This window comes from Entelurus aequoreus, linkage group LG20 (assembly GCF_033978785.1).
Source record: "Entelurus aequoreus isolate RoL-2023_Sb linkage group LG20, RoL_Eaeq_v1.1, whole genome shotgun sequence".
NCBI classification, from domain to species: domain Eukaryota; kingdom Metazoa; phylum Chordata; class Actinopteri; order Syngnathiformes; family Syngnathidae; genus Entelurus; species Entelurus aequoreus.
Window position 1 is genome coordinate 35,937,056 of NC_084750.1, and position 13,079 is coordinate 35,950,134.

The following is a 13,079-nucleotide window of genomic DNA, read 5'->3' on the forward strand; positions in this document are numbered from 1 at the left end:
TTTGTAACATATATTCTGTATCCTCGAAGCCTACTGTGAACAGGTGTTGAAAATTACCATTTTCTTGCTATAAGACTTTAAAGGCCTACTGAAATGAATTTTTTTTATTTAAACGGGGATAGCAGATCTATTCTATGTGTCATACTTGATCATTTCGCGATATTGCCATATTTTTGCTGAAAGGATTTAGTATAGAACAACGACGATAAAGATTGCAACTTTTGGTATCTGATAAAAAAAAGGCTTGCCCCTACCGGAAGTAGCGTGACGTAGTCAGTTGAACATATACGCAAAGTTCCCTATTGTTTACAGTGATGGCCGCATGAAGTGAGAGAGATTCGGACCGAGAAAGCGACAATTTCCCCATTAATTTGAGCGAGGATGAAAGATTTGTGGATGAGTAAAGTGCAAGTGAAGGACTAGTGGGGAGTTGAAGCTATTCAGATAGGGAAGATGCTGTGAGAGCCGGGGGTGACCTGATATTCAGCTGGGAATGACTACAACAGTAAATAAACACAAGACATATATATACTCTATTAGCCACAACACAACCAGGCTTATATTTAATATGCCACAAATTAATCCTGCATAAAAACACCTACGTGTTTGTTATGCTAGCTCCTAGCTCCTATGCTAGCTCCTAGCTTCATAGAACACGCCAATACAATTCAAACACCTGATCAACACACACAATCACTCAGCCCAAAAGACAGTTCACCTAACCCAAGGTTCATAAAGCTTATATATTTTTAAAAAGTTACGTACATGACGCGCACGTACGGTCAAGCTATCAAATGTTTAGCAGCCAAGGCTGCATACTCACGGTACCTGATATTCAGCTGGGAATGACTACAACAGTAAATAAACACAAGACATATATTTACTCTATTAGCCACAACACAACCAGGCTTATATTTAATATGCCACAAATTAATCCTGCATAAAAACACCTACGTCTTTGTTATGCTAACTCCTAGCTCCTATGCTAGCTCCTAGCTCCATAGAACACGCCAATACAATTCAAACACCTGATCAACACACACAATCACTCAGCCCAAAAGACCGTTCACCTAACCCAAGGTTCATAAAGCTTATATATTTTTAAAAAGTTACGTACATACGCAAAAAAAAGTTGCGCACATACGGTCAAGCGATCAAATGTTTAGAAGCCAAAGCTGCATACTCACAGAAGCACGTCTGCGTCTTTGTCATCCAAATCAAAGTAATCCTGGTAAGAGTCTGTGTTGTCCCAGTTCTCTACAGGCGTCTGTGTATCGAAGTCAAAAGTCCTCCTGGTTAGAGTCTCTGTTATCCGAGTTCTTCCATCTTGACTGCATCTTTCGGGAATGTAAACAAAGAAGCGCGGCTGTGTACTGTTGTGGCTGACTACGTTCGAAAAATACGTCCATTTCGCACCGACAACTTTCTTCTTTGCTTGCTCAGCTTCTTTCTCCATAATGCAATGAACATGATTGAAACAGATTCACGAACACAGATGTCCAGAATACTGTGGAATTATGAAATGAAAACAGAGCTTTTTCGTATTGGCTTCAATGTGGAAGGCATACCCGTGTTCCCCGGGCTACGTCACGCGCATACGTCATCCTCAGAGGCGTTTCGAACCGGAAGTTTAGCGGCAAATTTAAAATGTCACTTTATAAGTTAACCCGGCCGTATTGGCATGTGTTATAATGTTAAGATTTCATCATTGATATATAAACTATCAGACTGCGTGGTCGGTAGTAGTGGGTTTCAGTAGGCCTTTAAGGCAGTGCATCTGGTAAGTCCTATGTAACTTTTATGTCCATATCAAATAAATAAATACTTAAAAAAAAACGACCAGCAGGAACGCCAGAAACACTTTATTTCAACACTCTCTCTCGCCAAACACCTGCTGTCAGAAGCGGGAATAAAGACCGACGGAACAGTTTGTGTATTCACAATAAAAGTGCTGCTCCACCTTGCCTGTGCTAACACAAGAGTATCAGAGCTGCCGAGTTCACGCCAATGTATTCATTGTAAAAGGTATAAAACAAAGAGTATAGAAGCTTGACGAATAAGAAGGCGGGGTACACCCTGGACAAGTCGCCACCTCATCACAGGGCCAACACAGATAGACAGACAACATTCACGCTCACATTCACACACTAGGGCAGTGGTTCTTAACCTTGTTGGAGGTACCGAACCCCACCAGTTTCATATGCACATTCACCAAACCCTTCTTTAGTGAAAAATTAAAAAAATTTTTTTTCAAATTCAAGACAAAGTTATATGTTTTTGGTAACACTTTAGTATGGGGAACATATTCTAAGTAACAAAGACTTAATTTAGACTTATTTGGTTAGGGTTAGGGTCAGGGTTAGAGGGTTAGGGTTTTAATAAGGCCATGCTGAATAAGGCATTAAAGGCCTACTGAAAGCCACTACTACCGACCACGCAGTCTGATAGTTTATATATCAATGATGAAATCTTAACATTGCAACACATGCCAATACGGCCGGGTTAACTTATAAAGTGACATTTTAAAATTCCCCGGAAATATACGGCTGAAACATCGCGGTATGATGACGTATGCACGTGACGAAGTCCGAGTAACGGAAGTTATGGTACCCCCGTAGAATCCTATACAAAAAGCTCTGTTTTCATTTCATAATTCCACAGTATTTTGGACATCTTTTGCAATTTGTTTAATGAACAATGAAGGATGCAAAGAAGACAGTTGTAGGTGGGATCAGTGTATTAGCAGCGGACTACAGCAACACAACCAGGAGGACTTTGCTGGAGCGCTAGCCGCGCTAGCCGCCGACTTCACCTTGACGTCCTACGTCTCCGGGCCGCCAAACGCATCGGGTGAAGTCCTTCGTCCTTCTGCCGATCGCTGGAACGCAGGTGAGCACGGGTGTTGATGAGCAAATGAGGACTGGCTGGCGTAGGTGGAGAGCTAATATTTTTAGCATAGCTCTGTGCAGTCCGGTTGCTAAGTTAGCTTCAATGGCGTCGTTAGCACAGCATTGTTAACCTTCGCCAGCCTGGAAAGCATTAACCGTGTATTTACATGTCCACGGTTTAATAGTATTGTTGATTTTCTATCTATACTTCCAGTCAGGGGTTTATTTCTTTTGTTTCTATATGCAGTTAAAGCAAGATGCTATCACGTTAGCTCGTAGCTAAAGCATTTCACCGATGTATTGTCGTGGAGATAAAAGGCACTGAATGTCCATTTCACGTTCTCGACTCTCATTTCAAGAGGATATAGTATCCCAGGTGGTTTAAAATACAAATCTGTGATCTACAATAGAAAAAGGAGAGTGTGGAATCCAATGAGCCAGCTTGTACCTAAGTTACGGTCAGAGCGAAAAAGATACGTCCATCGCTGCCTCTCAAGTCATTCACTGTAACGTTCCTCATCTACGAATCTTTCATCCTCGCTCAAATTAATGGGTAATCATCACTTTCTCGGTCCGAATCTCTCTCGCTCCATTGTAAACAATGGGGAATTGTGAGGAATACTAGCTCCTGTGACGTCACGCTACTTCCGGTACAGGCAAGGCTTTTTTTTATCAGCGAGCAAAAGTTGCCAACTTTATCGTCGATTTTCTCTACTAAATCCTTTCAGCAAAAATATGGCAATATCACGAAATGATCAAGTATGACACATAGAATGGAGATCTGCTATTCCCGTTTAAATTAAAAAAAATCATTTCAGTAGGCCTTTAATAAGTACTTAATAATGACTAGTTAAGAGCCAATATGTTACTAATTTGCATGTTAATAAGCAACTAATTAATGGTGAATATGTTCCCCATACTAAAGTGTTACCATGTTTTTTTTACTGGTGCATAAAATGAACCGTGCATGAACATCACCTTGTTCAAAGAACAAAACCAACACAGTGCAAGAACTCACAACAAATTACACACCTGCAAATCAGTCAGCTGTTGCCGTATCCGTAATACGCCGATAGGGAGAAGTTTGTATTTGCACGATGAGTCGGTCGGGTGTGTCTGGACCTCCGCCAAACCCCTGAGCCCGACTCACCGAACCCCTAGGGTTCAATCGAACCCAGGTTAAGAACCACTGGTTTAAACTAAAAACTTTGCACGTTTTGTTTAAAATACCAACCGTATTTTTTGGAGTATAAGTCGCTCCGGAGTATAAGTCGCACCGGCCGAAAATGCATAACAAAGAAGGAAAAAAAACATATATAAGTCGCACTGGAGTATAAGTCGCATTTTTTGGGGAAATGTATTTGATAAAACCCAACACCAAGAATAGACATTTGAAAGGCAATTTAAAATAAATAAAGAATAGTGAACAACAGGCTGAATAAGTGTACGTTATATGAGGCATAAATAACCAACTGAGAGCGTACCTGGTATGTTAACGTAACATATTATGGTAAGAGTCATTCAAATAACTATAACATATAGAACATGCTATACGTTTACCAAACAATCTGTCACTCCTAATCGCTAAATCCCATGAAATCTTATACGTCTAGTCTCTTACGTGAATGAGCTAAATAATATTATTTGATATTTTACGGTAATGTGTTAATAATTTCACACATAAGTCGCTCCTGAGTATAAGTCGCACCCCCCGGCCAAACTATGAAAAAAAAACTGCGACTTATAGTCCGAAAAATACGGAATGTATATCGTTTATTCATATCGCCCAGCCCGAGCTCAATGCAGATAATCCCGCTGCCTGGCAATTGCCTGAACATCCCATTAAAAATAATAACGTCTAAGCAGCTGACAGCTTAAAGGCGAAGGTCGGCCTGATATTACAGCTTTAAAGGTTTCCTATTATGACTCAACTTCAATGTAACCGCTCACCTTGCCTTTAATAACCCATGGCTCTATAGTGGCTGAGCATGTATGGAGATTCTAAATCCAGACTTGCTGAGGAAAGTCTTTTTTAAAAATGTTTTTCTGTGCTACTGGTTGGAGGCGTGAGTATTGTTAATGAAATTACCACAGGGGTGAAGCGGAGCTCGTTGGTGTGGCCTTGTCTGGCTGACATATCCTGCTGGGACACACAAGTGCGGCGGGAGCTGGCACCGAAACGGCTTCGGCAGCACTTTTTATCCCTCAATTTTGGCCTTTGCCTCCTTCTCTTTCTTTGCTACTTTTTATTCTGCTCCCACCTACTTTTGATTACCAGCCCTGCGTTCCCCTGTGACCATCCTGACTTTCTGGGTTTTCAGCATGTCGTAAAGTAATGATGACCGTGAACAGAGAAGACAAGACACAAAAACAGTGTGTGCCCGGCCTCTATTTGTGCTTTTTTCACCCCCGCCTGCTCAGAGGCTGTGAGAGGACAAGGCAATAGTGCGCAGGAGAGGAAAGTGCAAGCTCTTAAGACGATTGCAAAAAAAAAAAAAAAAAAAAAAAAAAAAAACATCACAAAAGGCGTGAGTGTGAATATTAACAGGGTTCCTGTCTGCAGAAGCAGCAAAATCAGAGGAAGTGACATAAGAAAACCTCAGCAATTTAGCCACAACAGCGAGTGTCATCGATCAGAACCAACACTCAAAACCCATTCATCATGAATAAAAAAATAAAAAATACTTTTTTTGTTGTCAAGACGTGTCATTTTACATGAGGGGAAAGAAGCCGAGTGTGTGTGTGTGTTCTTGTATATCTACCCTTCTTGAGACATCAACAAGAAAAAGTATCTTCCATATGAGGACCGGTGAACAAGTTAGGACCGAAATCCTGGTCCCAAATGGAAAACCATTGCATCTAAAAGAGAATGTCTCATTTGCACACCTGGTGGTGAAATCTATCAAAATTAGGGTGGTCCCAAAAGAGAGGGATTTTTCAAATTGACTGTGTCGGTTTTAAAAGTGCTCCCCTTCTGGTCAACATATGAAATAACAAGTGTGCGTCAGCGATCCTGTTCTGTCTCCCTGTAATGTTTGTCTGATATTGAATGGGATTGTGCTGAAAATCTTAATTTCCCCTCGGGGATTATTAAAGTGATTCTGATTCTGTGCGTAAGAAATTGAAATGCGCCCCCTTTGGCCAAAAATATATATTTTTTAAAAAGGCTAAAAGCTTACCTTTTTTATATTTGCATAGTATGCATTATTAATGTTGTAAATACACATCTTTATATATCTAGAAAGGGTGGTCCTAAAGAGGTAGGTATTTTTCGGAGCTCTCAAGAAAGTGACAAATACAAGAATCTGTGTGTGTGTGAGTGAGTGTGTATTTTTACCCTTCTTGAGACACCAACAAGGAAAAGTACCTTCCATATTAGGACCGGTGAACAAGTCACGACCGAAATCATGGTCCCAATACAGAAAACCATTGCATCTAATAGAGAGTGTCCCATTTGCACCCCTGGTGGTCAAATCTCTCAAAATTAGGGTGGTCCCAACAAGGAAGGATTTTTCAAATTGACCGTGTGTTGATTTTAAAAGTGCTCCCCCTAAGGTCAACATATGAAATAACAAGTGTGAGTAAGAAATTGAAATGCACCCCCTTTGGCCAAAATTATTTTTTTTAAATAGCTGAAAGCTTACCTTTTTTATATTTGCATAGTATGTATATATTATTAATGTTGTAAATACAAATCTTTATATATCTAGAAAGAGTGGTCCTAAAGAGGTAGGCATTTTTCAGAGGTCTCAAGAAGGTAACAGATACAAGAAAGGGTGTGTCTGTGTGTGTGTGTATGTGTTCTTGTATTTCTTGAGACATCAACAAGGAAAAGAACCTTCCATATGAGGACAGGTGAACAAGTTAGGACCGAAATTATGGTCCCAATACGGAAAACCATTGCATCTAATTAAGAATGTCTCATTTGCACCCCTGGTGGTCAAATTCATCAAATTTAGGGTGGTCCCAAAAAGGAAGGATTTTTCAAATTGACCGTGTGTCGATTTTAAAAGTGCTCCCCCCTCTGGTCAACATATGAAATAACAAGTGTGGGTAAGAAATTGAAATGCACCCTCTTTGGCCAAAATTTATTTTTTTAAAAAGGTACAAGCTTACCTTTTTTATATTTGCATAGTATGCATTATCAATGTTGTAAATACAAATTATTATATATCTAGAAAGGGTGGTCCTAAAGAGGTAGGCATTTTTCGGAGGTCTCAAGAAGGTAACAGATACAAGAAAGGGTGTGTCTGTGTGTGTTCTTGTATTTCTACCCTTCTTGAGACATGACCAAGGAAAAGTACCTTCCATATGAGGATCGGTGAACAAGTTAGGACCGAAATCATGGTCCCAATACAGAAAACCATTGCAGCTAATAGAGCATGTCTCATTTGCACCCCTGGTGGTCAAATCTATCAAAATTAGGGTGGTCCTAAAAAAGGAGGGATTTTTCAAATTGACTGTTTGTCGGTTTCAAATGTGCTACCCATCTGGTCAACATATGAAATAACAAGTGTGTGTAAAAATTTGAAGTGCCCCCCTCTGGCCAACATATGTGATAACAAGTGTGTGTAAGAAATTGAAACGCGCCCCCTTTGGCCAAAATGTATTAATAAAATAAATATGTATATAGAGACATACTGTAATTACTTGAAGTAAATAATGAAGATTAAAAAACAATTGCAAACAAAAAATTCCCCCCAAAATTACTGAAAGCTTACCTTTTTTTATATTTGCATAGTGTGTATGTGTTATTAATGTTGTAAATACACATCTTTATATATCTAGAAGGGGTGGTCCTATAGAGCTAGGCATTTTTCAGAGGTCTCAAGAAGGTAAGAAATACAAGAATGTGTGTGTGTGTGTGTGTGTGTGTGTGTGTGTGTGTGTGTGTGTGTGTGTGTGTGTGTGTGTGTGTGTGTGTGTGTGTGTGTGTGTGTGGGGGGGGGGGGGGGGGGGGGGACTTACTTGGAATTCCTGGTGGGGTTTTCAGGTATTTTCCATTGAAATGCTGAATGACTACTTCACATTTCTCAGTGGATTCCATCCTGTAACAGAAAGGAAACATGGTCAATATGTTGAATTTGTTATTTGCATATAATTGAGCACTTTGCAGGGCTGTTTAACAATTATAAATATTTAATTCCAATTAATCACATTTGTCCATGGTTAAGTCACAATAGCAAATATAACCTTTTTCTTTATCTTTAATAAGTGTACCTTAATAAAATGTCCACCCAACATGGGACTGGGCAATTTGTTTGATTTAGGCTGCTGTTTGTTTATTAAACATTGTACTTTTTTAGTTACTGATTGAATAAGCTCTGCCTCTTCCAACTCCTTTTCGGACATGGCCACGGGGGAAGACCCAGGACACGTGGGGAAGACTATGTCTCCCGGTTGGCCTGTGAACGCCTCGGGATCCCCCGGGAGGAGCTGGATGAAGTGGCTGGGGAGAGGGAAGTCTGGGCTTTTCTGCTTAGGCTGCTGACCCCGCGACCCGACCTCGGATAAGTGGAAGAAGATGGGTGGATGGATGGGTATTCATGGGGTTAAATGTGACTCGTAAACCTCACAACTGTCAGGCCAAAAACAAAACAAGGAAGGGAAGAGCAGCTTATTTGTTAGTCTATTTATTTTTCTTAGAAACCTTTTATTCTTCAATCCGACGGTTTCGTCTAGAAAGACTGAATGAATTAGTTGAGATTAGAATGTGGAGATTGACTGATGGAGCGAGAAGTTAACGGTGAATTTTCCGAAGCTTCATCCCGTCAAACAGAAAATGAGTGTCTGCAAATGCAGAGATTCATGGTAATATACTTCTGCACAATTCATAGCTTGGTGGATTCTCATGCTTTCCTCGCTCTCACCGCCGAGAACACTCTTATCATTCTGTCAGCCGCCCACTTCTCTGTCCTCTTTCTTTCATATCTCAACTGTCATCCTTCTTTCTTTTTTAACACAGCTTCTTTATCGCTCTCTCTGTCCCATCCATCTTACTCTGAGCCCGTCTGCACCTCTTCCTTGTGACGTCTCTCTCATTGCCCCCGCCTTTCAACCGTGGTTATTTCCTCCATCTTTCATTGCAACCCCACTCTTTCCCTGCCCTCCTTTCCTTCCCTCACTGATCATCTTTTCGTTTCTCCGCTCTCATCCGCTCATCTACCACATCTGGTTCCGTGTCTCTTTTTCGACTTTTAGAATCTAACCTTTCACACTTCTAAGCATCTGACTTTCTTTAACAGCGGATCCAACCAATTCACCAGTTTTATATAATTTATTCAAGAATAATTAATCATATTGAATTACATGCTTGCAAAATTTAAAAAAAAAAGAACCTATTATTTTGACACATATGTAATTTATAGTCAAAACACGAACAATATTACAACTTTTTTTTGTGCTTATATGTTAAAACTAGAGATGTCCGATAATGGGTTTTTTGCCGATATTCCGATATTGTCCAACTCTTAATTACTGATTCCGATATCAACCGATACCGATATATACAGTCGTGGAATTAACACATTATTATGCCTAATTTTGTTGTGATGCCCCGCTGGATGCATTAAACAATGTAACAAGGTTTTCCAAAATAAATCAACTCAAATTATGGAAAAAAATGCCAACATGGCACTGCCATATTTATTATTGAAGTCACAAAGTGCATTATTTTTTTTAACATGCCTCAAAACAGCAGCTTGGAATTTGGGACATGCTCTCCCTGAGAGAGCATGAGGAGGTTGAGGTCGGCGGGGTTAAGGTGGGGAGGGTAGGGGGTAGCGGGGGTGTATATTGTAGCGTCCCGGAAGAGTTAGTGCTGCAAGGGGTTCTGGGTATTTGTTCTGTTGTGTTTATGTTGTGTTACGGTGCGGATGTTCTCCCGATATGTGTTTGTCATTCTTGTTTGGCGTGGGTTCACAGTGTGGCGCATATTTGTAACAGTGTTCAAGTTATTTACACGGTCACTCTCAGTGTGACCTGTATGGCTGTTGATCAAGTATGCCTTGCATTCACTTGTGTGTGTGTGTGAAAAGCCGTAGATATTATGTGATTGGGCCGGCACGCAAAGGCAGTGCCTTTAAGGTTTATTGGCGCTCTGTACTTCTCCCTACGTCCGTGTACCACTCCGTACAGCGGCGTTTTAAAAGGTCATACATTTTACTTTTTTAAACCGATACCGATAATTTCCGATATTACATTTTAAAGCATTTATCGGCCGATTATATCGGCAGTCCGATACTATCGGACATCTCTAGTTAAAACTAATTTTAGTAGCACCTCAACTCAAGAGTGTTTTGAGAAAAGGGTTGTCTCGGTGCTAATGGGTAAGTTTAAGTAAGCACAAATTTGACATAGCAAGCTAGTTAAAATCAATTTGAAATCAATCCATAGTGGCATGCGGAGATATTCATAAAATAATATTGCCTTCCTTCTTGTGTCGTCCCAATACCAATATTTTGGTACCGGTACCAAAATTATTTCGATACTTTTCGGTACTTTTCTAAATAAAGGGGACCACAAAAAATTGCAATATTGACTTAATTTTAACAAAAAAATGTAGGGTACATTAAACATATGTTTCTTATTGCAAGTTTGTCCTTGAATAAAATAGTGAACGTACAAGACAACTTGTCTTTTAGTAGTAAGTAAACAAACAAAGACTCCTAATTTAGCTGCTGACGTATGCAGTAACATATTGTGTCATTTATCATTCTATTATTTTGTCAACATTATTAAGGACAAGTGATAGAAAATGAATTATCAATCCATTTGTTCATTTACTGTTAATATCTGCTTATTTTCTCTTTTAACATTTTCTATCTACACTTTTGTTAAAATTTAATAATCACATATTCTTCTGTTGTTTGATACTTTACATTAGTTTTGGACAATACCACAAATTTGGGTATCAATCCGATACCAAGTAGTTACAGGATCATACTTTGATCCATCAAAGTCGTCATGTGTCCAGGGACATATTTCCTGAGTTTATAAACATAATATAAATGTTTAGAAAATTAAAGAAGATGTGATGACAAAAAATATCGACGTAATCATAGTAGTATTGGCAAGATACGCTCCTGTACTTGGTATCATTACAGTGGATGTTAGGTGGCGTTTGTTTACATTTTGACGCTGGTGAGCTACGGTGTGTAGTGAAGCATGTTTAGCTATTCCTCGTCCTGCAGGGATGATACTTGTAAGAAACTCACTTTATTTGTCGCCATGGAGACCAGGATTACTGATTTAGAAGTAGCTAAAACACTGCAGACTGGGGCTGGACTTTAGCCGCGAGCTAGCTAGCCATGTCTTAAAGCAGTGGTCCCCAAACTTTTTGTAACCGGTCAACGCTTGAAAATTTGTCCCACGGACCGGAGGTGGGGGATAGGGGGGGGATTTTGTTTTTGTTTTTTTGTTTGTCATAAAAAAATACAATCATGTGTGCTTACGGACTGTATCCCTGCAGACTGTATTGATCTATATTGATATTTAATGTAGGAACCAGAATATTAATAACAGAAAGAAACATTCCTTTTGTGCAAATGAGTGTAAATGCGTGTAAATGAGTGTACATGAGTGTGAATGAGTGTGAATGAGTGTGAATGAGTGTAAATGAGTGTGAATGAGTGTGAATGAGTGTGAATGAGCGTGAATGAGTGTGAATGAGTGTAAATGAGTGTGAATGAGTGTGAATGAGTGTAAATGAGTGTAAATGAGTGTGAATGAGTGTGAATGAGTGTGAATGAGTGTGAATGAGTGTAAATGAGTGTAAATGAGTGTACATGAGTGTGAATGAGTGTGAATGAGTGTGAATGAGTGTAAATGAGTGTAAATGAGTGTGAATGAGTGTGAATGAGCGTGAATGAGTGTGAATGAGTGTACATGAGTGTGAATGAGTGTGAATGAGTGTGAATGAGTGTAAATGAGTGTAAATGAGTGTGAATGAGTGTGAATGAGTGTGAATGAGTGTGAATGAGTGTGAATGAGTGTAAATGAGTGTAAATGAGTGTGAATGAGTGTGAATGAGTGTGAATGAGTGTGAATGAGTGTAGATGAGTGTAAATGAGTGTGAATGAGTGTAAATGAGTGTAAATGAGTGTGAATGAGTGTAAATGAGTGTAAATGAGTGTGAATGAGTGTAAATGAGTGTAAATGAGTGTGAATGAGTGTGAATGAGTGTAAATGAGTGTGAATGAGTGTGAATGAGTATAAATGAGTGTAAATGAGTGTGAATGAGTGTGAATGAGTGTGAATGAGTATAAATGAGTGTGAATGAGTGTGAATGAGTGTAAATGAGTGTGAATGAGTGTAAATGAGTGTAAATGAGTGTGAATGAGTGTAAATGAGTGTAAATGAGTGTGAATGAGTGTAAATGAGTGTGAATGAGTGTAAATGAGTGTGAATGAGTGTAAATGAGTGTAAATGAGTGTGAATGAGTGTGAATGAGTGTAAATGAGTGTCAATGAGTGTAAATGAGTGTGAATGAGTGTGAATGAGTGTAAATGAGTGTGAATGAGTGTGAATGAGTGTGAATGAGTGTGAATGAGTGTGAATGAGTGTAAATGAGTGTGAATGAGTGTGAATGAGTGTAAATGAGTGTGAATGAGTGTGAATGAGTGTAAATGAGTGTAAATGAGTGTAAATGAGTGTGAATGAGTGTAAATGAGTGTGAATGAGTGTGAATGAGTGTGAATGAGTGTGAATGAGTGTGAATGAGTGTAAATGAGTGTGAATGAGTGTAAATGAGTGTAAATGAGTGTGAATGAGTGTAAATGAGTGTGAATGAGTGTGAATGAGTGTGAATGAGTGTAAATGAGTGTAAATGAGTGTAAATGAGTGTGAATGAGTGTAAATGAGTGTAAATGAGTGTGAATGAGTGTAAATGAGTGTAATGAGTGTGAATGAGTGTGAATGAGTGTGAATGAGTGTGAATGAGTGTAAATGAGTGTGAATGAGTGTAAATGAGTGTAAATGAGTGTAATGAGTGTGAATGAGTGTAAATGAGTGTGAATGAGTGTGAATGAGTTTAAATGAGTGTAAATGAGTGTAAATGAGTGTAAATGAGTGTAAATGAGTGTGAATGAGTGTAATGAGTGTAAATGAGTGTGAATGAGTGTGATGAGTGTGAATGAGTGTGAATGAGTGTAAATGAGTGTGAATGAGTGTAAATGAGTGTAAATGAGTGTG

The 13,079-nt window shown here is 39.2% G+C and overlaps 1 protein-coding gene across 2 annotated transcripts in view; it reads right to left on the reverse strand.

Moving 5' to 3' along the window:
• rbms3 (RNA binding motif, single stranded interacting protein) overlaps positions 1 to 13,079 on the reverse strand; it is a 589,803-nt gene that overhangs the window by 281,629 nt on the left and 295,095 nt on the right. For both annotated transcript variants that reach the window (XM_062030027.1, XM_062030026.1), the window contains exon 5: positions 7,857 to 7,936. In XM_062030027.1, the coding sequence (XP_061886011.1) occupies positions 7,857 to 7,936 (80 nt within the window). The remainder of the gene's footprint in view (positions 1 to 7,856; positions 7,937 to 13,079) is intronic.